At 48.3% G+C, this 23,119-nt stretch overlaps 1 protein-coding gene across 1 annotated transcript in view; it reads right to left on the bottom strand.

The window, feature by feature from the left end:
- TLN2 (talin 2) overlaps positions 1-23,119 on the bottom strand; it is a 209,235-nt gene that overhangs the window by 168,160 nt on the left and 17,956 nt on the right. Inside the window, 3 exon segments of the mRNA XM_030578202.1 lie at positions 9,351-9,452; positions 17,051-17,206; positions 21,276-21,380. Of these exon segments, the coding sequence (XP_030434062.1) occupies positions 9,351-9,452; positions 17,051-17,206; positions 21,276-21,380 (363 nt within the window).

The raw sequence follows: 23,119 nt of genomic DNA, 5'->3' as shown, positions 1-23,119 counted from the left end.
TGTAACAGTCATTATACTGAGGCAAAGACAAAAGAGATAGCTATGTCTCTGGAGGTAGTTTAATGGAAACCCTCTTCTTTATCCATGAACAAACCCTGTTTTATTTCAATTTGATTTTAGGTGTGAGCTGAAATAGGCCATTCATTTTTAGAGCCAAGATTCTTTGAAACGTCAACATTAATATTTTGCTATTAGTGTAAGGGACAGTTTTAAAAAAAAAAAGAGCACCTCAAGCTGCTCGGTTTGCAATCATCTACCATTGACAAGTTGCAAGGCCAAAATTTCTTTTTGGGCCCTCACTGTGACATCAGACTCAGACATATGGTATAACAAGGGGAAGTTGTGGTAGAAAATCTACACCAGAATAGGTCATTAAAGATTCCCTGAGAATTGACATTACAAGATTTCTATATGACTCTAGGTGATAAACAGATGCGGCAGAGAGAGAACTCAAGCTTGACAACTGGAAATAGCATGTTTCTCATTTGAGTCACGACAGAGAATGGGAGTTAGTTTGTTAACCTATTCCTATTTCACTCATTTAAAAGCTGGTTGTGTGAGCAGATTTTAAAGAAGAAATCAAAGGACTGTTTTGGGAGTGGAAATCTGCACATCTGTACACTCTCAGTATATTCAGAGAAGCTGCCTTAGCTTGGACTTCTACTTGTAAAACTTAGAGCAGTTTGAAAAGACAGTTACCTTTTTCCGTAACTGATGTTCTTCGAGATGTGTTGCTCATGTCCATTCAACTTAGGTGTGTGTACTCGTCACATGCACCGGTGCCGGAAGTTTTTCCCTCAGCAGTATCCGTACGGGATCAGCTCTGGCACACCCTGGAGTGGCGCGTCACCAGCCCCCTCCACCCTCAGTTCCTTCTTGCCAGAAACTCCGACAGTGGGGAAAGAGGGCGAGTCATTGAATGGACATGAAAAATACATCTCGAAGAACACCAGTTATGGAAAAAGGTAACTGTTTTTTCTCCTTTGAGTGATTGCTCATGTCCATTCAACTTAGGTGACTCCAATCAGTACCCACGGAGGCGGGTAAGGCGTTCACGGACATGAAGATTGCAACATGGCTCTGCTGAACCCACTATCGTCCTTGGCCTGCTGCGTGATAGCATAGTGGGCTGTGAATGTGTGTACCCAGGACTACATCACAGCTTTACAGATGTCCTGGATCGGGACGTATGCCAGGAAGGCCGCTGAGGATGCCTGAGCTCTAGTCGAATGGGCTCTGATGATAGGTGGCGGCGGGGTACCCGCCAGCTTGTAAGAAGTCCTTATGCAAAAGGTAATCCAGTTAGAAATCCTCTGCGTGGACACCGAGAGGCCTTTCATCCTATCAGCTGTAGAGATGAAAAGCTCAGTCAACTTACGGAAAGACTTGGTCCGATCTAGATAGAAAGCCAGAGCCCTTCATATGTCTAAAGCATGAAGGCGCCTCTCTTCACTAGTCTCAAGAGCCTTATGGCAGAAGACTGGAAGGAAGATGTCCTGGCACATGTGGAAAGTAAACACCACCTTGGGAAGGAAGCCCGGGTGGGGCCAGACCTGGACCCTACCCTTATAGAAGACCATGTATGGTGATTCTGAGGTCAAGGCTCGGAGCTTGGAAACTCACCTCGCTGATGTCACCGCCACCACAAAAGCTACCTTCCATGACAGGTGAGACAGGGAGCACGAGGCTCAAAGGGCAGGCCTGTGAGCCTGGACAGAACCAAGTTGAGATCCCACTGAGGGATTGGGGACTAAAATTGAGGAAAAACTCTCTCAAGACCTCTGAGGAACCTGATCATCATGTCATGGGAGAACACCGTCCGCCCCGGATAGACAGATGAAAGACGGAAATGGCAACCAGATGCACCTTGATAGATGAGTGTACCAGGCCCTGGTTCCTCAAATGAAGTAGGTAGTCTAAGATTGACTGCACCAAAGAATGCGAACTGAAGATGCCCCGTTTGGCCGCCCAGTGGGAAAACCTCATCCACTTTACCAGACAGGTCTGTCTAGTACATCAGGCTTCCCATCCAGGACAGGAGGAAGGCATCAGAGAGGAAGCCCTTGCCCAGACCCCATCTGGAGTAGAAGCGGTGGCACTTCTTGTTCTGCCTGGTGGCGAACAGATTCACTTGGGGAGATCCCCACCTCTGAAAGATCATGCAGGCTCCCTCTGGGTGGAGCACCCAATGGTGGTGAGAGGAGAAGTCCCTGTTTAGATGATCCGCTAACGTGTTCTTGACTCCCCAGAGGTGACACATTTCTAGATGGATTCCGTGGTCGATGCTGAAGTCCCAAAGACAGAGTGCCTCTTGGCATAGGGCTGAGGATCACACTGAGCTCTTTGACGTTTATGTGTAATGTCATCTCTTCCAGGGACCACGTACCCTGAGTCTGGAGATCACCGAAGTGCACTCCCCAACCAAGATCCGAGGCATCCAAGACCAACTCAACCGAAATTAGTTAGGGAAGTGGATTGGACTGAAGAACTTGTGGATCTAAACGCAGAGGAGGCCTGGAATTACTTTAAGTCGCAGCTGCAGAAACTCTCAGAAGCCTGCATCCCAAGAAAGGGGAAAAAAACCATAGGCAGAAGTTGTAGACCAAGCTGGATGAGCAAGCATCTCAGAGAGGTGATTAAGAAAAAGCAGAAAGCCTACAAGGAGTGGAAGAAGGGTGGGATTAGAAAGGAAAGCTACCTTAGTGAGGTCAGAACATGTAGGGATAAAGTGAAAAAGGCTAAAAAGCCATGTAGAGTTGGACCTTGCAAAGGGAATTAAAACCAATAGTAAAAGGTTCTATAGCCATATAAATAAGAAGAAAACAGAAGTGGAGCCGCTAAACACTGAGGATGGAATGGAGGTTAAGGATAACCTAGGCATGGCCCAATATCTAAATAAGTACTTTGCCTCAGTCTTTAATAAGGCTAATGAGGAGCTTGGGGATAATGGAAGGATGACAAATGGGAATGAGGATATGGAGGAGGATATTACCACATCTGAGGTAGATGCCAAACTTGAACAGCTTAATGGGACAAAATCGGAGGGCCCAGATAATCTTCATCCAAGAATATTAAAGTAACTGGCGCATGAAATTGCAAGCCCATTAGCAAGAATTTTTAATGAATCGGTAAACTCAAGGGTTGTACCGTACGACTGGAGAATTGCTAACATAGTTCCTATCTTTAAGAAAGGGAAAAAAAGTGATCCGAGTAACTATAGGCCTGTTAGTTTGACATCTGCAGTATGTAAGGTCTTGGAAAAAAATTTGAAGGAGAAAGTAGTTAAGGACATTGAGGTCAAGGGTAATTGGGACAAGTTACAACATGGTTTTTACTAAAGGTAGATCGTGCCAAACCAACCTGATCTCCTTCTTTGAGAAGGTGACAGATTATTTAGACAAAGGAAATGCAGTAGATCTAATTTACCTCTATTTCAGTAAAGCATCTGACACGGTTCCACATGGGGAATTATTAGTTAAATTGGAAAAGATGAGGATCAATATGAAAATTGAAAGGTGGATAAGGAACTGGTTAAAGGGGAGACTACAATGGGTCGTACTGAAGGGTGAACTGTCAGGCTGGAAGGAGGTTACTAGTGGGGTTCCTCAAGGATCAGTTTTGGGACCAATCTTATTTAACCTTTTTATTACTGACCTTGGCACAAAAAGCGGGAATGTGCTAATAAAGTTTGCGGATGACACAAAGCTGGGGGGTATTGCTAACACAGAGAAGGACCGGGATATCCTACAGGAAGATCTGGATGACCTTGTAAACTGGAGTAATAGCAATAGGATGAAATTTAATAGTGAAAAGTGCAAGGTCATGCATTTAGGGATTAATAATAAGAATTTTAGATATATATTGGGGACACATCAGTTGGAAGCAACAGAGGAGGAGAAGGACCTTGGAGTATTGGTTGATCACAGGATGACTATGAGCCGCCAATGTGATATGGCCGTTAAAAAAGCTAACGCAGTTTTAGGATGCATCAGGCGAGGTATTTCCAGCAAAGATAAGGAGGTGTCAGTACCGTTATATAAGGCACTGGTGAGACCTCATCTGGAATACTGTGTGCAGTTCTGGTCTCCCATGTTTAAGAAGGATGAATTCAAACCGGAACAGGTTCAGAGACGGGCTACTAGGATGATCCGAGGAATGGAGAGCCTGCCTTATGAAAGGAGACTCAAAGCGCTTGGCTTGTTTAGCCCAGCCAAAAGAAGGCTGAGGGGGGATATGCTTGCTCTTTATAAATATACCAGTGGGGTTAATATTAGGGAGGGAGAGGAATTATTTAAGCTTAGTACCAATGTAGACACAAGAACAAATGGGTATAAACTGGACACTAGGAAGTTTAGACTTGAAATTAGATGAAAGTTTCTAACCATTAGAGAAGTGAAGTTCTGGAACAGCCTTCCAAGGGGAGTAGTAGGGGCAAAAGACATATCTGTCTTTAAGACTAAGCTTGATAAGTTTATGGAAGGGATGGTATGATGGGATAGCTTAATTTTGGCAATTGATCTTTGATTATCAGCAGATAAGTATGCCCAGTGGTCCTTGATGGGATGTTGGATGGGATGGGATCTGAGTTACTGCAGAGAATTCTTTCTTGAGTGTTGGCTGGTGAGTCTTGCCCACATGCTCAGGGTTTAGCTGATCGCCATATTTGGGGTCGGGAAGGAATTTTCCTCCGGGGCAGATTGGCAGAAGCCCTGGAGGTTTTTCGCCTTCCTCTGCAGCGTGGGGCATGGGTCACTTGCTGGTGGATTCTCTGCAGCTTGAGGTCTTCAAATCACAATTTGAAGACTTCAATAACTCGGACATAGGTTAAGGGTTTGTTATAGAAGTGGATGGGTAGGGTTCTGTGGCCTGCTTTGTGCAGGAGGTCAGACTAGATGATCATATTGGTCCCTTCTGACCCTAAAGTCTATGAGTGGGGACTGCTGTTGAAGAGGACTCCTTCCAGGACATTCCCAGGGTCGGACCACCATTGGAGCGAGGTGAGTATCGTTGCAGGAATGGTGACCTTTTCCAGGTGATACCTGGACTGGGAGTAGACAGTCGCCAGCCATTGCTGCAGGGTTCGCATCTGAAGCCTGGCATGGCACATCACATATGTAAATGTTGCCATATGACCTAGTAGGTGTAGGCAAACCCTGGCCATGGTCAGGGGAAATGCAGAGAGTTCCGTGATGAGGTCTATCAGTGCCCTGAATCTCTCCAGCGGCAAGAACACCCTGGTGCAGGCTGAGTCAAGCATCGCTCCGATGAACTCTATCCTCTGTACCAGAACTAACATGGATTTTGTGTCGTTCACCAACATGCTGAGGGGACGGCATGTGGCCAGCAGCACTGCAATGTACCCTTGGACCTGGAGTTTCCCTTGACGAACCAGTTGTTGAGCTATGGATAAATCTGGATACCCTAACGTCGGAGGTAAGCCGCCATCACGGACGTGCACTTGCTAAATACCTGCGGTGCTGTCGCTAGGTCAAACAGAAGGACCACGAACTAATAGTGGTCAGGACCTACCATGAACTGGAGGAAGCGTCTGTGTCCCTCAAAGATGGCCACGTGGAAGTACGCATCTTTCAGATCGAGGGTGGCATACCAGACTCCTGGATCCAGGGAGGGGATGATGGAGGCCAGGGAGACCATGTGGAACTTCAGTTTCACTAAGTAGTGGTTCAAGCCCTGCAGGTCTAGTATTGGCCGCAGACTGCCCTTGGGATTAAAAAGTATTGTCAATAGAACCCCTTGTTCCTGTACTCCACAGTATCTACCTCCACCGCACCCAGCTGCAGTAGACCTTCTACCTCCTGTGTGAGAAAACTCTCATGAGAAGGGTCCATGAAGAGGGATGGGAAGGGGGGATAGAATGTAACTGAAGAGTGTAACCCTGCACCCTATATTGAGGACCTATCGGTCCAATGTAATAGATGCTCATGCTGGAAGAAAGATGGTTGCCAAACAGAGGGAAGGAAGGATCCAGGAATCAGTCCAGTAAGTTGCCCTCAGGCATACCCTCAAAACGGGCGCTTGCCCATCTGCTTACTGCGGGTCTTGCATTGACTGGTGAGCCTCCGAGGAAAGACCAGAGAGAAGCAGCCAAGAAGCCCTGCGCAATGAGATGGCCAATGCCATGGTATAGGCGGTGGTGTCCGGCCGCAGTTGAGCCCTCATCCAGGATCTCCCAGAACTCCTTCCTCGAGGCCTCAGGAAGGGCACTCTTGAACTTGGTCATGGCCTGCCACATATTAAAATCATAGCAGCCTAGGAGGGCCTGATGGTTGGCCACCTGCAACTGTAGACTGGAGGACAAATAAACTTTATGCCCAAACAAGTCTAGTCTCCCTGACTCTAGTCTCTTTATTCTTAGGGGTAGCTCCCGGTTGACCCTGTCTCTCTCTGTGGTTGACTGCCTCTACCACTAGGGAATTGGGAGCAGGGCGGGTATAAAGGTACTCATGACCATGGGATGGCCCACTTGGAGATCAAAGGCAAGGAGGAGGGGGTTTGCCAGAGGGCACTTGTAATTTCACAACCCCCTCATGTATGGGCAAGGTTACCTTGGCCACAGCTACAGGACAGAGAACATCAAAGAGGGAGTCTGTGGGCTTCTCTAAGTCCTCCACCTGGCCCAGGTTGACAGCAACCTTCTTTAACAGCTCCTGATGCACCTTCGCATTATCCTGGGGAACTGGTGGAGGGGGCCCCACTATAGCCTCACTGGCAATGACAAGGAGGAAGCTGGTACCAAGGGGTCCTCCACAACCAGAGGCGGTCAGCAGCTTGCTCACCCACTTCCTCCTGTGCCTGCGGGGTGCTTGCAGCCGAGGCCTCTTGAACCAGAGGGAGGTGTGAGAGGGCGTGAGCCGGTCTCTCCAAAGGTCCAGATACCGAGCAAGCTGCCTGGGAGGGCTGAATGAATGGGTTCCATGGGTACCTCTGGCTGGCCACAGAGTCTGAGGCCAGAGGTCTGGCTGTGGTGCGATCGATGTAACTGTAGGTATCGGAGCAAGGTAGGGAACCTTGCTCTAAACCCGAGCTAGAGCCCAAGCAGTTGCTCCCCTGCAACCAAGACAGGTTAAATTGTCCCGATCCGTACTGATTGATTCTCCTGGAGTTGGATCTGGCTGACCTCGACGAGCGCCAGGATTGGGGACTAAGTGACCGGTGGTGCTCGGTGGATTCGTGATGGCCCCAGGTCAGCCATCTGCACCTCATGATTGAAGAGTGAAACTAGGAACCAGAGCAGACTTGGCGTCGTGAAGATGTAGCCGCACACGGTGATGCCGTGCTGGAGGATTGGCAATGGTTTGGAGAATGGTACCATCGGTTCCTCAACCTGTCCCTACAGCGATAACAGTACCGTGGAAATTCCAGGCGCCGACTCCAAAACTCCTGCTGGGGGAGGGGAGGCACATGCCTCCAGAGATTTGCGCTGTTACTGGCGAGACACGCCTCGAGCTTCTCTGCCCTTGTTGGTGGTCTGAACACTGGATGGGGCTGCAAAGCTTTTCTCTATCACGGTCAGAAGTGTTTCGGATGCACAAGGGCGACTGTTGGCAGGACGTCCCCCATGACAGGGACCATTGCCATAGATGTGGAGACTGTGGTGGTCCAAACACAGGTTTACCCCATGACCAGGACCCCACAGGGGCCAGAGTGGGCAGCACTGGGAGGGATATAATGTCTTGCGCCGCTTGCAGAGCCTCTGGGGTGGATAGCACCTGGAACTGACAAGGACCTCCGCCGATACCCGGGGGAGCTGGTGGGGAGTGGGTTGGGCTTCACTGCTGACCTGAGGCCCAAGATCCCAAAGGGGGTGAAAAGATGCCCAAGACAGGGCCTCAGTCCACCCAAGACTTGTCCTTTCCCTTGCAGGAAGCTGGAGATCTTCCTCGCTCCATCTTGATGGGTTTCTTGGCTGGAGCCATGGAAGAGGACCGGTGCCGGCTCACAGATGGTACCGGCAGAGCGCCGTGCACCAAGCTCACAGTGCTCGGCACCGAATCAGAGCGCTGCCCCAACACTGCAGTAAGGGCAGGCTCCATAAGAAGCACTCTCAAGTGAATGCCACACTCGTTCTTCATCCTGGGCTTGAAGGACTTGCAGATTCTGCACTTATCCCTAATGTGCCCTTCGCCTAAGCATCATAAACAACTGTTAAGTGGATTGTTTTTACAATGATCACAGGGCTTAAAATCTGGGGTCCGGGGCACACCCCATCCTGAAGTAAAGTCCCGTTTGGTACCTACTAACTCTCTAACTAACAAACAGGGAAACTAAAACTAGAGGGAAACTATATACAATAATATACAAGAGTTAAAAGAGTTCGAATGAACGAGAAGCAACAGTGCTAGCTGAAGCAGCAACACTTCCATGCACTGTCACTGGTGGCAAGAACAATCTGAAGGTGGAGGGGACCAGAGGCACCTATATGCTGTGGCATATGCGCCCCACTCCAGGGGTGCCAGGGCCAGTCTCCTGCTGAGGGAAAGACCTCTGGCACCGGTGCATGTGGCGAGCACACATACCTAAGTTGAATGGACATGAGCAATCACTTGAAGAACGCTGCAAGTTTCTACTTAAACTAAAATTTGAGCATTAAGTGCTCATTAAATTTGGAACTGACAATGCTGGCTTGAGCCAGTCTTAGAAAGAGAGTTGTGATGAATACTGGCAATCCACCCCAGCCCCAAACTGAAACACTCCTGATATTCTAGGCCTGGAGTTCCCCTAAACAAAAATCCTTAATCCTACTGAAATTCCAGTTGTCTGTCACTTCTCTGGCATGAACATATATTTATAATGGATTATGTTGTAGTTAGGTCTAAGCCTAATAAAATATGTCAACACCAAGCACACAGTAGTATTTAAGATACCACAGATTTCCCACAGAAAGTGCTTAGAACACAACTAGTAATCATGTGGCATTTGTTGGCAAATGCTAACTTTTGTTGTAACCACTATAGTTATATGGTTTATTCTCTACAGTTAAGAAGAAAGCTTTAGGCCATTATTCTCTTGATATAAGACCACTGACATGTAGCTGCTTTCCAGAAGATTATCCACTTAAATGCCCAAGCATGCTGAGTTAAGTCTTCTAACCTATTCCCTCAATACAGCTAATAGTTTCAATATTACTTCCATAAACACATCTTTATAGTAATTAACAGGAACTATTTTCTAGGAGTTCTTGCTACAAGCAAGTCACAGCAAAGAAAAATTATATCTAGTTAGCTTCACAAAAGAAAGCGAGCTACTGCTATCAGGTAACTTATCTTTTGTGAGAGAGACATTACATTTATTAATTTTACTGTACTTTTACTGACATCCTAAAGTTTTACCTTCTTCAATATGATATCAATGTAACCTGCAATTAGCTGAGAGATCTGTTCTCCTTCAGTGGTTTGTACTGAGTAGTAACTTTCTTGATATTCACCAAAATCCTGAGGGGAAAAAAGGTATAACAAGCAGTTCACCCTTGGGAATGAATTTAAATAAATGAACATCAGATGTATTAAGATGACCAAAATTAGAGATATAGGGAAACACATTTTTAACTTTCTTTGCTTTTAATCCAACAAGCTCATATCTACCATATAAGGATCAGGGTCTACACCAAAGCCAAAACCCAATAAAAGTAGCTGAAATTTCCTTTTACCTTTGATGTCTTATTATAGCTAATGGCTCTTATGGCAGATAAAACCATTCCAGGGCTCCACAATAAACTACGTGAGGGGAAAAAAAGCTCTTTCGACTGGATCCATTTCATACATTTATGGATTTTAAGGCCAGAACGGACCATTACATCATATACTCTGACCTACGTGTAACACAGGCCACAGAATTTCACCCAGTACCCTTCCATTATGCCTATTAACTTGTGTTTGACTCAAGTTTTTCTTCCAGAAAGGCATCCAGTCTTGATCTGAAGACTTCAAGACACTGAAAATCTACCACATTCCTTGGCAGTTCGATCCAATAGTTACTTACCCTCACTTAAAAATGTGTGCCTTATTTCTAATTTAATCTTGTCTGAATCAACTTCCAGCCACTGGTTCTCAACCAGGGTCTGAGGTCCCCTGGGGTGGCTGCAAGCAGGTTTCAGGGGGGGTCCACCAAGCAGGGCCATGCAGTGGGGCTTCAGCTTTCTGCCTGAGGCACAGGGTTGAAAGCCAAAGCCCCACTGCATGGGCCTGAAGCTCAGGGTGCTGAGCCCCGCCATCTGGGGTGGAAGCTGAAGCCTGAGCAATGTAGCTTCACAGCGCCCTGGGCAATTGCCCTGCTTGCTACCCCTAGTGCTGGCCCTGGCTTTTATATGCAGAAAACCAGTTGCTGTGGCACAGGTGGGCCATAGAGTTTTTATTGCGTGGGGCCGGTGGGGGGGGGGGGGGGGAAAGAGGGGCTCAGAAAGAAAAACGTTGAGAACCCCTGCACTAATAGAAGAGCCTCCAGCACCTTCTCTCCATGAAGGTATTTACACTCCATCATCAAGTCACTTCTCAATCATCATTTCGATAAGCTAAACATATTGAGCTCTAAGTCTCAAACCGTGAGGCATTTTCTTTAGTCCTATTTAGTTTCACAGCCTGTCTGTCACTTTTATCCTGCACTCTGAAAAAAGACGGTTACTCACCTTTGTAACTGTTGTTCTTCGAGATGTGTTGCTCATATCCATTCCAGGTAGGGTGTACGCGCCGCGCGTGCACGTCTGCCGGAAACTTTTTACCCTAGCAACTCCAGTGGGCCGGCAGGTCGCCCCCTAGAGTGGCGCCACTATGGCACTAGATATATACCCCTGCCGACCCGCCCGCTCCTCAGTTCCTTCTTGCCGGCTACTCCGACAGCGGGGAAGGAGGGCGGGTGTGGAATGGATATGAGCAACACATCTCGAAGAACAACAGTTACAAAGGTGAGTAACCGTCTTTTCTTCTTCGAGTGATTGCTCATATCCATTCCAGGTAGGTGATTCCCAAGCCTTACCTAGGCGGTGGGGTCGGAGTGAAAAGTCGCGGCCTGGAGCACTGCAGAACCAAAGGCCGCATCATCCCTGGACTGCTGGACCAGGGCGTAATGGGAAGCGAATGTATGGACCGATGACCAGGTCGCCGCCCTACAGATCTCTTGGATCGGGACGCGGGTGAGGAAAGCCAGCGATGATGCCTGTGCTCTGGTGGAGTGAGCAGTCACACGGCCCGTCGGAACTTGGGCCAGGTCGTAGCAGGTCCTGATGCAGGAGGTAACCCATGAAGATAATCTTTGGGAGCAAATCGGCAGCCCCTTGACCCGGTCCGCTACTGCCACAAATAACTGGGGGGACTTGCGGAAGGGTTTTGTCCTGTCCACATAAAATGCTAGTGCTCGTCGGACATCTAGCGAGTGGAGCTGCTGCTCCCTGCGTGATGAATGGGGCTTGGGAAAGAAGACTGGGAGGAAAATCTCTTGGTTCACATGGAAAGCTGAGACCACCTTGGGAAGAAAGGCAGGGTGAGGTCTCAGCTGTACCTTGTCTTTATGGAAGACGGTATACGGTGGGTCCACCGTGAGGGCCCTCAGCTCTGACACTCGTCTAGCTGAGGTAATGGCCACAAGGAAGGCGGTCTTCCACGCGAGGTAGAGCAGGGAGCAAGTAGCTAATGGCTCGAATGGAGGGGCCATGAGCCGAGACAGGACCAGGTTGAGGTCCCACGAAGGGGCCGGAGGGCGAATTTGTGGATAGAGCCGCTCCAGCCCCTTCAGGAATCTCGCCACCATAGGGTGAGAGAAGACCGAACAGCCGTCCACTCCAGGATGAAACGCAGAGATGGCGGCTAGGTGGACTCGGAGGGACGACAGTGCCAGACCCTGGGTCTTAAGGGACCAGATATAGTCTAAAAGAGTGGTGACGGGAGTCTCTGTAGGATGAAGAGCTTTCTCTGAACACCAGCAGGAGAAACGCTTCCACTTAGCTGTGTAAGTCGCTCTGGTGGAAGGCTTCCTGCTGCCCATGAGAACCTCGCGAACCGGGGTGGAACATCGCAACTCAGAGTCTGTCAACCACGCAGGAGCCATGCCGTCAGGTGAAGAGACGGAAAGTCCAGGTGACAGAGCCTGCCGTGGTCCTGAGTGATCAGGTCCCGATGAAGGGGCAGTGCAACTGGGTTGGCTACTGAGAGGTCCAGCAACATGGGGTACCAGTGCTGTCTGGCCCATGCTGGAGCTATGAGAATCACCCGGGCTCTGTCTCTGCACACCTTGATGAGAACTCTGTGAATCAGTGGGATGGGCGGGAAAGCCTAACACAGGTGGGCTGTCCATGGGATCAGGAATGCATCCACTAGAGACCCTGGCTCCCGACCCTGGAAGGAGCAGAATGTTCGACACTTCCTGTTCACCCTGGACGCGAAGAGGTCCATCTGGGGACGACCCCACCTCTGGAAGAGTGAGAGGGCGACGTCCGGACGGAGGGACCACTCGTGCGAACGGAAGGATCTGCTCAGCCAATCCGCTAGGGTGTTCCGCACTCCCGGGAGATAGGAGGCGGACAAGTGAATCGAATGGGCTATGCAAAACTCTCAGAGACGTATTGCCTCGAGACAGAGTGGAGAGGACCTGGTGCCGCCCTGCTTGTTGATGTAAAACATGGTCGTTGTGTTGTCGGTGAAGACCGCGACACAACGACCTTGAAGGAGATGGACAAACGCTTGACAAGCAAGGCGGACCGCCCTCAACTCTCGTACGTTGATATGGAGGTTGATCTCTTGTGGTGTCCACAAGCCCTGAGTTCTCTGGGTGCCGCAGTGAGCCCCCCATCCCAGATCGGAGGCGTCCGTGGTCAGGGATGCCGAAGGTTGGGGTGGATGGAATGGGAGCCCCGCACAGACTACCGATTGGTCCATCCACCAGCGAAGAGAGTCCAGCACCCTCTGAGGGACGGTGACGACCGTGTCCAACGACTGTCTGGCCGGCCGATACTGCGCAATGAGCCATGATGGAAGAGGTCTCATGCGGAGTCGGGCATATGCTGTTACAAACGTGCAGGCTGCCATGTGGCCTAGGAGGGCCAGGCACATTTGTAGAGAGGTCAGCGGGGCCGCTCGCAAACGTAGAATGATGTCCAACAACGACTGGAACCTGGGCAAGGGTAACAAGGCCCTGGCCAGGGTAGAATCTAGAACGGCCCCAATAAACTCTATCCGCTGCGTGGGGAGTAGAGTAGAATTGTCCACATTGATTACGAGGCCCAAGGTCGCAAAGAGGGTGCTGATCCTGTCGACGTGGTCGCGGACCTGCAGCTCTGACGTGCCTTGGATCAGCCAGTCGTCCAAGTAGGGGAAGACGTGCATGCGGCAACGTCGAAGGTGTGCGACGACGACTGCCATGCATTTTGTAAACACTCTCGGGGCTGTAGAGAGGCCAAACGGAAGGACCGCAAATTGGTAATGTTGGCGGTCGGCCACGAAGCGGAGGAAACACCTGTGTTGGGGGGCAATCGAGATGTGAAAGTAGGCGTCCTGCATATCGAGGGCGGCGTACCAGTCTCCGGGATCCAGGGAACGGATGATGGTTCCAAGGGATACCATGCGGAACTTCAACTTCACGATATACTTGTTGAGTTCCCGCAGGTCGAGAATGGGCCTGAGGCCGCCCTTGGATTTGGGGATTAGAAAGTAACGGGAATAAAACCCCTTGCCCTTCTCGTTTTCCGGAACCGCCTCTATGGCTCCCTTGGCAAGGAGCGCGTGCACCTCCTGACGGAGGAATTGCTCGTGAGAGGGGTCCCTGAAGAGGGATGGGGAAGGTGGGTGGGAGGGTGGGGGCGAAGAAAACTGCAGGCGATAACCAGCCTGCACCATACGCAAGACCCAACGGTCCGACGTTATTTGGGTCCACGCCGGGAGGAAAAAGGAAAGGCGGTTGGAAAACTGCGGGGAAGGATCCGGAGGGGAAACTGGTACTGCGCCCCCGGGCGCACCTTCAAAATGAAGGCTTAGGTCCTGGAGGGGCCTTGGTGGAGCCTTGGTTCTGCCCCGTTTGCCCACCAGACTGCCTGCAGCGGTTGTTCCTGCCTCGGTGCCTCGAAAGGTCCTGCCGTGGGCGGAACTGAGAGTATGGCCGCCGCTGCTGCTTCTGGTTTTGCTGCCTGAACGGCCTACGTTGTGTCACCGGCGTATGCATGCCCAGCGACCTTATTATGACCCTGTTATCTTTAAGATCCTTCAACCTAGGGTCTGTTTTATCCGAAAACAGGCCCTGGCCTTCGAAGGGGAGGTCCTGGATTGTGTGCTGGAGCTCCAGCGGAAGGCCAGAGACCTGCAGCCAAGAAATCCGGCACATCGTGAGCCCCGAAGCTAGGGTCCGAGCGGCCGAGTCGGCAGCATCAAGGGAGGCCTGTAGCGATGTTTTTGCTACTTTCTTGCCCTCGTCCAGGATGGTGGAAAATTCCTGGCGTGCATCCTGGGGCAAGAGCTCCACAAACTTCCCCGCCGCTACCCAGGAATTGAAGGAGTAGCGGCTGAGGAGGGCCTGTTGGTTTGAGACCCGGAGCTGCAGCGCCCCCGCCGAATAGACCTTGCAGCCCAGCAGGTCCATCCGCCTCGCCTCCTTCGACTTGGGCGCTGGGGCCTCTTGCCCGTGGCGCTCCCTATCGTTCACTGACTGGACCACCAACGAGCAGGGGGTCGGGTGAACATATAAGTATTCATAGCCCTTTGATGGGGCCATGTACTTCCGCTCCACCCCTCGAGCCGTCGGAGGGATGGAGGCCGGTGACTGCCAGATGTTAGTGGCATTAGTCTGGATCGTCTTTATGAAGGGCAGGGCCACTCTGGTGGGCGCATCGGATGAAAGGATGCTCACCACCGGGTCCTCAATTTCCGACACCTCCTCCGCCTGCAAGTTCAGGTTCTGTGCCACTCGGCGGAGGAGGTCCTGGTGTGCCCTCAAATCCAGTGGGGGGGGGGGCTGGAGGACGAGGTGCCCGCCACTGCCTCATCCGGAGACGAGGACGAGGAGACCCCTGGCAACAAGGTGTCCACGGGGGGTTCCGTGAGGGGCTGCACCTCCGTTTCCGGAGGGAGCTCTGGGTCCCGGTGAGTACCGTCCATTTCCGGGGAGTGAGGGGGTCTAGACGCCGTCGCCTCCGGTGGTCTGCGCTCCGCCACAGGGCGGGGGGTAACGTGTTGCAGACCCTGGGCCTGAGAGTATGCCCATGGGGTCCAAAACCCCCACTGTGGAGGCCCTCGTTCTTGTGGCGGAGGGTCTTGGAACAGGGCCGCGTGCCTGTCCTGTGCCATGACATAGACACTGTCAGTGTGGGAGGAAACCGACGGCTCCCTAGAAGGCCAGGGGGGCGCTGAGCTTGGTTGATATGCAGCTCTACGCGCCATGACTGACGTTCCCCTCGGTACCGAGGCTCGATGCCGCGACCCACATCGGTATCGGGACCGGGAACGGCGTGATGATCTGTGCCAAGATCCCGACCGGGAACGATGTCGGTGCCAGGAGCGGGACCGCAACCTTCTGTGAACGCGGTGCCGGGCCGGCAGCGGAGACCGGGACCTACCACCAGCGCGGTGCCGGGAGGTCGACCGGGTTCGGGACCTGCCACCGGTTCGGTGCCGGGAGGTCGACCGCAGGGCCGAACGCCGAGGCGAACGGCTCCTGGAGTCTCGGTGCCGGTGGTGAGATGAGCCCGACCGGGACAGTGCGGATGGTGATCGGTGCCGCGAGTACGACCGGTACCGTCTGGGCGACCGGTGCCGGGACTCCGAGCGGCGCCCCGAGCGTGAGCGTTCGCGCCTCCGGGGTGATCGGTGCCGGGACTCAGGAGACAGTGCTCGAAGCATCGGCTTACCCCTGGAAGTTATGCGTCCCGGGGGTGCCGGCTGAGGCTGAGATGGCTCCGTTAGTGCAATTAAGTCAAGAGCCGAGGCGAAGGTCTCCGGCGTCGATGGGACCCTTAGCTCGACCCCTGATCTTACAGGGGAGCTAGGTGGAGCTGGACTCGACGGACCTTCTGGGCCCGGAGTCGACAGCAGTCCTGCAGGCGGTGCCGCGGCAAAGGTATGTGCCGGGCGGTCCGCTCGGGCCTGCCTTGATGGTGTCACAGACGCCGAGGGACGTAGATCTGCTCCCGGTGCCGGAGATGGTCGGTGCCAGGGAGTCTTGCCGGTGCCGGCGCGGTCTGGTGCCGAAGTAGAACTGGCTGACTGCGCCGCCGGTGCCGGAGACAGGGCCGCTTCCATGAGGAGAGCGCGAAGTCTTTGGTCTCTCTCCTTTTTAGTGCGAGGCTTAAAAGCCTTGCAAATGCGGCACTTGTCGCTAATGTGCGATTCCCCAAGGCACTTAAGGCACGCGTCGTGGGGATCGCTCGTAGGCATCGGCTTCTTGCACGCCGAGCACTGCTTGAAGCCCGGCGAGGCAGGCATGGGCCCGGTGCCGGGGAGGGCAACGGCCCACCCGCAGGCAACGTTTGATAACTATTTACAGGATTCTAACTAACTATTATACTAAAAGGCTATCTACTACTTAACTAAGAACTATCTACAATCAAACGACGAAGACGAACAGGAGAGCTAGGGACGTGGAGGTCAGCAAGCCGCACTCCACAGTTCCAGCAACCGACACGGCGGTAAGAAGGAACTGAGGAGTGGGCGGGCCGGCAGGGGTATATATCTAGTGCCATAGTGGCGCCACTCTAGGGGGCGACCTGCCGTTCCACTGGAGTTGCTAGGGTAAAAAGTTTCCGGCAGACGTGCACGTGCGGCGCGTACACCCTACCTGGAATGGATATGAGCAATCACTCGAAGAAGAACCTTGATTATTCACAACCAAAATTAGCAGATGTCAGGCAGATGGCTCTTTAAAATAGTGCTTTGGATAATCAGGGTGGGTTACGTACATGAGACAGTTTGCTGGCCGGAAGAAAATTGGCCCAGTTGTTTCTTGAGGACTAAACTAAACTAAACCCTATAGGGCCAATCAGTTTAGTGCATCAGTCCATGCTCCTTTCCCCATGACAGACAGAACCCTCCTTCTCTGTAACAACATACAGAAAGAGTACCAGAGTGAAGCTTTTTGGAGAGGCAGCCCAGCGCTTCACAGTTGTTAGTGGCCATTCCTGCAACACCTCCTTGGTCTTCTCATCCACACGCATCACTGAGTCTTTGGTGATGCCCAGCAAACGAGGAACAAGCTTGTTCTTGCCCTTCATTTTTTCCTGTAACGGAAGAATCAAGTATTAGTTTTCATTTACCAACTGGCATATGTCAGAGGGGAAAGGAGGAAGTAGACTGGTAATGACCGTGACTGGATACACTTACATAAAGGAAGAACTAGACTCACTGCAGAGGATAATTCACAGGCCCAAACTCAGTTTCTCTGGACATGGCAAGTGCACAGATTAATTTAATGTTCACACACTGCTAGAAGTGTTTTTCATTCATTTTCAAAACACTGTGTTGTATTCAGAGCCTCAAGCATTCACTGTCTTTTTTTTCCATCTTACCTACAACATGGTTAATTAAATGCTCAGAGGGACTCAGTCCAGAGTTATCCTCTTAAAAAGACAACTCTGAACACACACCAGAATTAAGTGATAGGATACACATCTCCAGGGACTTTTAGACTATTGCTTCACTCTCCAATGGCCCACACCTTGTGTAGTAATTTACACTGGTGTGATGTGACTATCACTGCCATTGCGGTTTGGTAGCAACTTACAGTCACTTTTACTCGTTGAAGTGACTATCCAAGCTACAGAACAATGGAGCATCACGCTCTATAGCTATTACTTGATTTTCATTACAACTTCCTTCTACGTGGTCCACATCTATCCTACTTTGCTTCCTGGATGCAGATATTGCACTTAGCATATCTTGGAAAGAGATGTGAGCCAACAGATTTCATACAAAATTCTACTCATGTTCAAAGCTTTGCTCAGGTCTTGAGAATCTGCCTTCACCCTTAATCTGGTACAGCTTGAAGACATTAAACTGCAATTGACCTCCACCGTGCAATTCAGCACAAGTAACCGCTTGTGGTGAGGAGAAGAAACCTCCCTTCAAATAAAAGAGGCATTTTACAATCCAAGTCTTTGAAAGTTTCTTTCAACTACCCTGGTGGCGATATTTTTGTAAACTAGCTTTCCAATTTAAAAGTTACATTGTAAACAGTTAACATGACACTTTGATGACCGGTGGCAGATTAAAGACTAACAGATTTATTTGGGCATAAGCTTTTGTGGGTAAATACCCACTTTGGTTTAATCTGAAGAAGTGGGGATTTTACCCATGAAATCTTCCGCCTAAATAAATCTGTAAGTCTTTAAGGTGTCACTGGACTCCTCATTGTTTTTGTGGATACAGACTAACATGGCTACCCCCTGATACTTCATTCAATGACCAACTCCCAGCCAGAAAAACTAAGAAGCATGTTAGGCAACATACTGTAAATTAGCTTCCAAAGCCTTCTCTCTGTAGAATTTCTGGTAGTGTTTTATGAAGAGAATGAAGATTTAGCAGGGAGCAACAAAGATTAAGGATTCAGAGGTTTACAGGAGGCAAAGTCAGCCCCATTTATTATACATCATAGCCCTAAAATGTTTGTTTTACTAACCATTTAAACAACTTCACCCATGTAAGCATCACTATGAGGAGGTCTCTCTAGGCTGACAGGTGCTGTCTCTCAAGGGCTGAGTATACTGCCTCTCTAGCACTTAAAGTCCATAGAGCAAAGACCAAATACCAATTTACTGTGCAACAAAAAAATCAATCATGAGATGCAAATGAGCCCCATATATTCTGCTCCCCTTGAATTTATTTTATGTCGTGGGCTACAGATAATCAACTCCTATTTACGTCCTACGGCCTTTGTTAGATATCAGACCTGAACTTCAAATTATTCCACCTTACTGTCATAACCTAGTCCCAGATTTGGACCTTAGCGTCCAAAATATGGGGGTTACCATGAAAACCTCCAAGCTTAGTTACCAGCTTGGACCTGGTAAAGCTGCCACCACCCAAAAAATTAGAGTGTTTTGGGGCACTCTGGTCCCCCCAAAAACCTTCCCTGGGGACCCCAAGACCCAAATCCATTGAGTCTCACAACAAAGGGAAATAAACCTTTTCCCTTCCCCCTTCCAGGTGTTCCTGGAGAGACACACAGAAGCAAACTCCGTGAATCTAAACAGAGGGATTCCACCCTCCCCGTTCCCAGCCTTGGAAAACAGAAGTACCGAGAGCTAATCTCTCTTTCCCCCTCACCCAGAGGGAATGCAAAGACAGGCTAGTAAATCTAATCCACACAGATTTCCCCCTAACTTCTTCCTCCCACCAATTCCCTGGTGAGCACAGACTCAATTCCCTGGAGTTCCCCACTAAAGAAACACTCCAACAGGTTTTAAAAAGAAAGCTTTATGTAAAAAGAAAAAAAATACATAAAAATGGTCTCTTTGTATCAAGGTGACAAATACGGGGTCAATTGCTTAAAAGATATATAAATAAACAGCCTTATTTAAAAGAATACAATTTAACACATTCCAGCAACTACATACATGTAAATACAAAAAAACAAACCTATCTTTGTACTTACAACTTGGAAACAGAAGATTAGAAAGCAGGAAATAGAAAAATCCTTCCCATAGCCGAGAGGGACAGATTTAAGACCAGAACAAAGGACTCACACACAAACTTCCCTCCAACCAGACCTGAAAAAGTCTGGTTTCCTGATTGGTCCTCTGGTCAGGTGTTTCAGGTTACTTTTTTTCAGGTGAAAGAGATATTAACCCTTAGCTATCTGTTTATGACACTTACTCTCACACACTTCTTTCAGAATGATTCAGTTACTGTTTGCTTCAAGCTACAAGGAAAATCATGGAGTTAAACTGACGCATCCATTAAAATGCAAGGGTAAGTGTTTCTATCTTCAACCCAATGACCAGTTAGTCCTCGCTGAAAAATTGGACTGAATTCTCAACTTGATTGTTTGCTGTAAATGTTCATGCTTGTACAGTTTTAATATTTTAGTTACTGAAAACTGCAGAGATATTTTCAGAATAGCTTCTAATATACAACTTCATGACTAGCTGACAAAACCAGTGTGAAACCATCATTAGCTTATTGTGCTTTCTAAATAATTACAGCATTTTTTTATTTTAAAATTTATGCCCAAATTAAATTTCATTACTTAGGATCCCGAAGAACCATTTAGTTCTTCATTCATAAATCACTATATTGGAAGCCACTTAACTCACTTGCAAAATAATTTAATGCACTGAACAGTAATGAAGTATTTAGGTTTTGCAAGAAAAGGAAACGAATTTAGGAAAATGGAATGAATACATACAGAGAGCAAAATCAAATAAGCATGTAATAGGCATCCCTGGGAAGATGCCAAATGCACACGGTGTATTCTCTCCAGTGGACAAAATTAATTCTGGCCTCGATGTCTGAAAACCACCACTTCAGAGATGAGATTCTACTTCAGTAGGTCTCCATAAAAAGATGCCTAATAAGACAGTCACTTCTACATAAGGAGCAAAAGCTAATTAATGATGTCAAGCTTTTAGAAAGTTATTATCCATTGCACTTTCTGCAGAGCACCTGAATGTTCCATCAGCTTAAGTGGAATTTCTAGGTGCTCAGCACTTCAGAAAATCAGGCCACTGGATGGATTCAGGATCCTAATTTTGGGAGCCAAGGATGGAAAATCTAGACTGCAATTCTCTTCTTATCTGGACCATCTCATTGAGAGAACACTAACCAAGCAATGATTCAAGTCTTGTTTAGCAGCAGCAAAACAATTCTATATCTGCCAAGTCATGATTTAGACATCTTCTCCCAATTATAAAATTACTGTGATTTTAAATGCAGAAAATTCAAGGCCTTAAGGTTATGGCTGTATGAAATGTAAGAGAAAATAACTGCACAATTGAGAATATGGTTCTTGTAAGATGCAGAGATTTTAATATGCACATTCAGGTAAACCTGTAACTCTCAAGCAGACTTGCGGTGTTTTTCTAAATGTTTTGAGGGGAAAATATTTTGGTAGGTCAATTAAAAAATGTCAAAGCCTGAGAAAGGCTGCCTTTGACCCTGCCAATTGAATCTAGCACAATAGGGCCCTGATCTGACTGGTGTGTTATCACAATACAATTCAGTGAGCTCTCTTTTTAGTGGAAAAGACAGTCTTACAGGCTCAAACCTTGGATATGCAAACTTTGCTTTCAGAAAGTGGTCTGGGGTAATACATAATCAAGCACATCTGTTGCCAGCATAATCCAAACTTACCTTAACAAGAAAAAAGGACACTCCGTATGTCCTGAGGGAGCGTGCTAGCTTCACATACTTCACTTTGGCTTCAATTTCAGTCATCTCTCCACAGTTCTTGTGTTCCTAGAACAAGAGCTAAGTTTTACTTTGCATAACTTAGACTGAATAGAAATAATGCCCACTGGAAACTATGAAAGGAGCTTTTAACTGATCGGGGCTGCTTTTTAATTGTGAAACTAATTAAATCAAAATATCACTGGGCTGAAATGTTAGCAAGGTAATATATTCAAATTTTCTGACACAAAGAATTATGGAACAAGCTGCCCAAAGGGGAGTTTCTGCCTAATCATTATCAGTTATGTTTATCCCTCAAATCATGGAAGTTTAATATCCCTTCAAAAAATTTTGAGATCTTACATAAAGCCACTCTGGAGATTCACAGCATCCACACAAATGACCAATCTTTTAAAAATCTTGCTACACTTAGCCCATGATAGGCTGTGAAATTCAATGTCATATGATAATTGTGCAGCACAGCACTTCCTTCTATGAGTTATAAACTTGACACCTGTCATTTTCATTGATCTACCTTCGCTATACTATCCATTATTTTGTATATCATCACTTTTTTTTCCCCCCACTCCCCGCCAAGGTAAACAGGCCCAATCATTTCTTTCGCTGAAGGGTTTTTCCACATCCCTAATCATTTTGATACTTGCTTCTGAACCCTCCTCTCTCTGTGGTATCCTTTTTTAGATATTGCCATTGGAGATTAAGAAAACTTTCCATGTGAGGCCATACCCTGATTTATACCTAAAGTTATGCCATTATCCATCCTATTTTTGCACATTTTAAATTTTATTTTTTTTTGACAGCCACTGAAAAGGGATTTTTAACCTGTCCACAACGAGACAGCATCTGTTTCCTAGTGGTTACAATTTAGTTAGAAGTACTCAAATACTAATAGTTCAATATTGGTTTCAAAATACATCGCATAGCATTCAACACAACTACGTTTTAGTCACTGTGACATCCATTCACCTAGTGGCACTTCAGCCTTCAGCTTGTTGAAAATGGAGCATTTATTTCTCTGTTTTGTCTCTTGACCAGTTTCGTACTCATAAGAGTCCTTTACCACCTACCTCACGATTACTTAGTTTCCCTAATAGCCTCTTGTAAGAGACTTTCCCAAAGGCATTTTGAAAGTCAAAAAATAATGTTAGCTGATTCCTCTTTATCCAGTACTTTATTGATGTGCTCAAGCAGTTCCAATATCGAGTTCCATATAGAAGCCAAACTGGTTCATCCCAATGATGTTACCTTCACCTAGGTTTTGAATTCTTTTTTAAACTATCGTTTAAACAAAGTTACCTGATACTGATTACTACCCTATTACCTTCACTGTTACTCCCCTAGAGCTTCTTGGACCAGTCCCTTTGCTCAACTAATCCTAATCTCCCCCACCCCTCTTCTCTTGGCCCTCTCCCTCTCAGCTCCTCACCCCAGCCAGTCTCACAATTCATCCCATGCTTCTAGCCACTGCCTTCCTTTAACTTAATATATTGCCTTCGTGCCTTGCCCACACGTTCTGTTATCTCCTTCTCCTCTCTGACTGACATCCAGCCTGGAAAAGGGTTGGGCAATCACAACTATAATTAGCAGTAGTAATTCCACCTACAACAAATTCATGAGTTAAGGAATTCCATGACTGGGAGTGTGAGGGATAAAAAGGATAGCACTTGACAAACTCTAGCAGTGCGTAATTAAAATTATGTTCCATGCTGAGATCGTAAGTCACTGCCATTTTCTTTCATGTTGTGAATAATCATATATCAGCTCCTAACTTCAGAATTTTCCAAGCT

This window comes from Gopherus evgoodei, chromosome 10, assembly GCF_007399415.2.
Source record: "Gopherus evgoodei ecotype Sinaloan lineage chromosome 10, rGopEvg1_v1.p, whole genome shotgun sequence".
Classification (NCBI taxonomy): Eukaryota; Metazoa; Chordata; order Testudines; family Testudinidae; genus Gopherus; species Gopherus evgoodei.
Note: the sequence above shows the minus strand (reverse complement) of the source record. Positions and strands in the feature narration are given on the sequence as shown.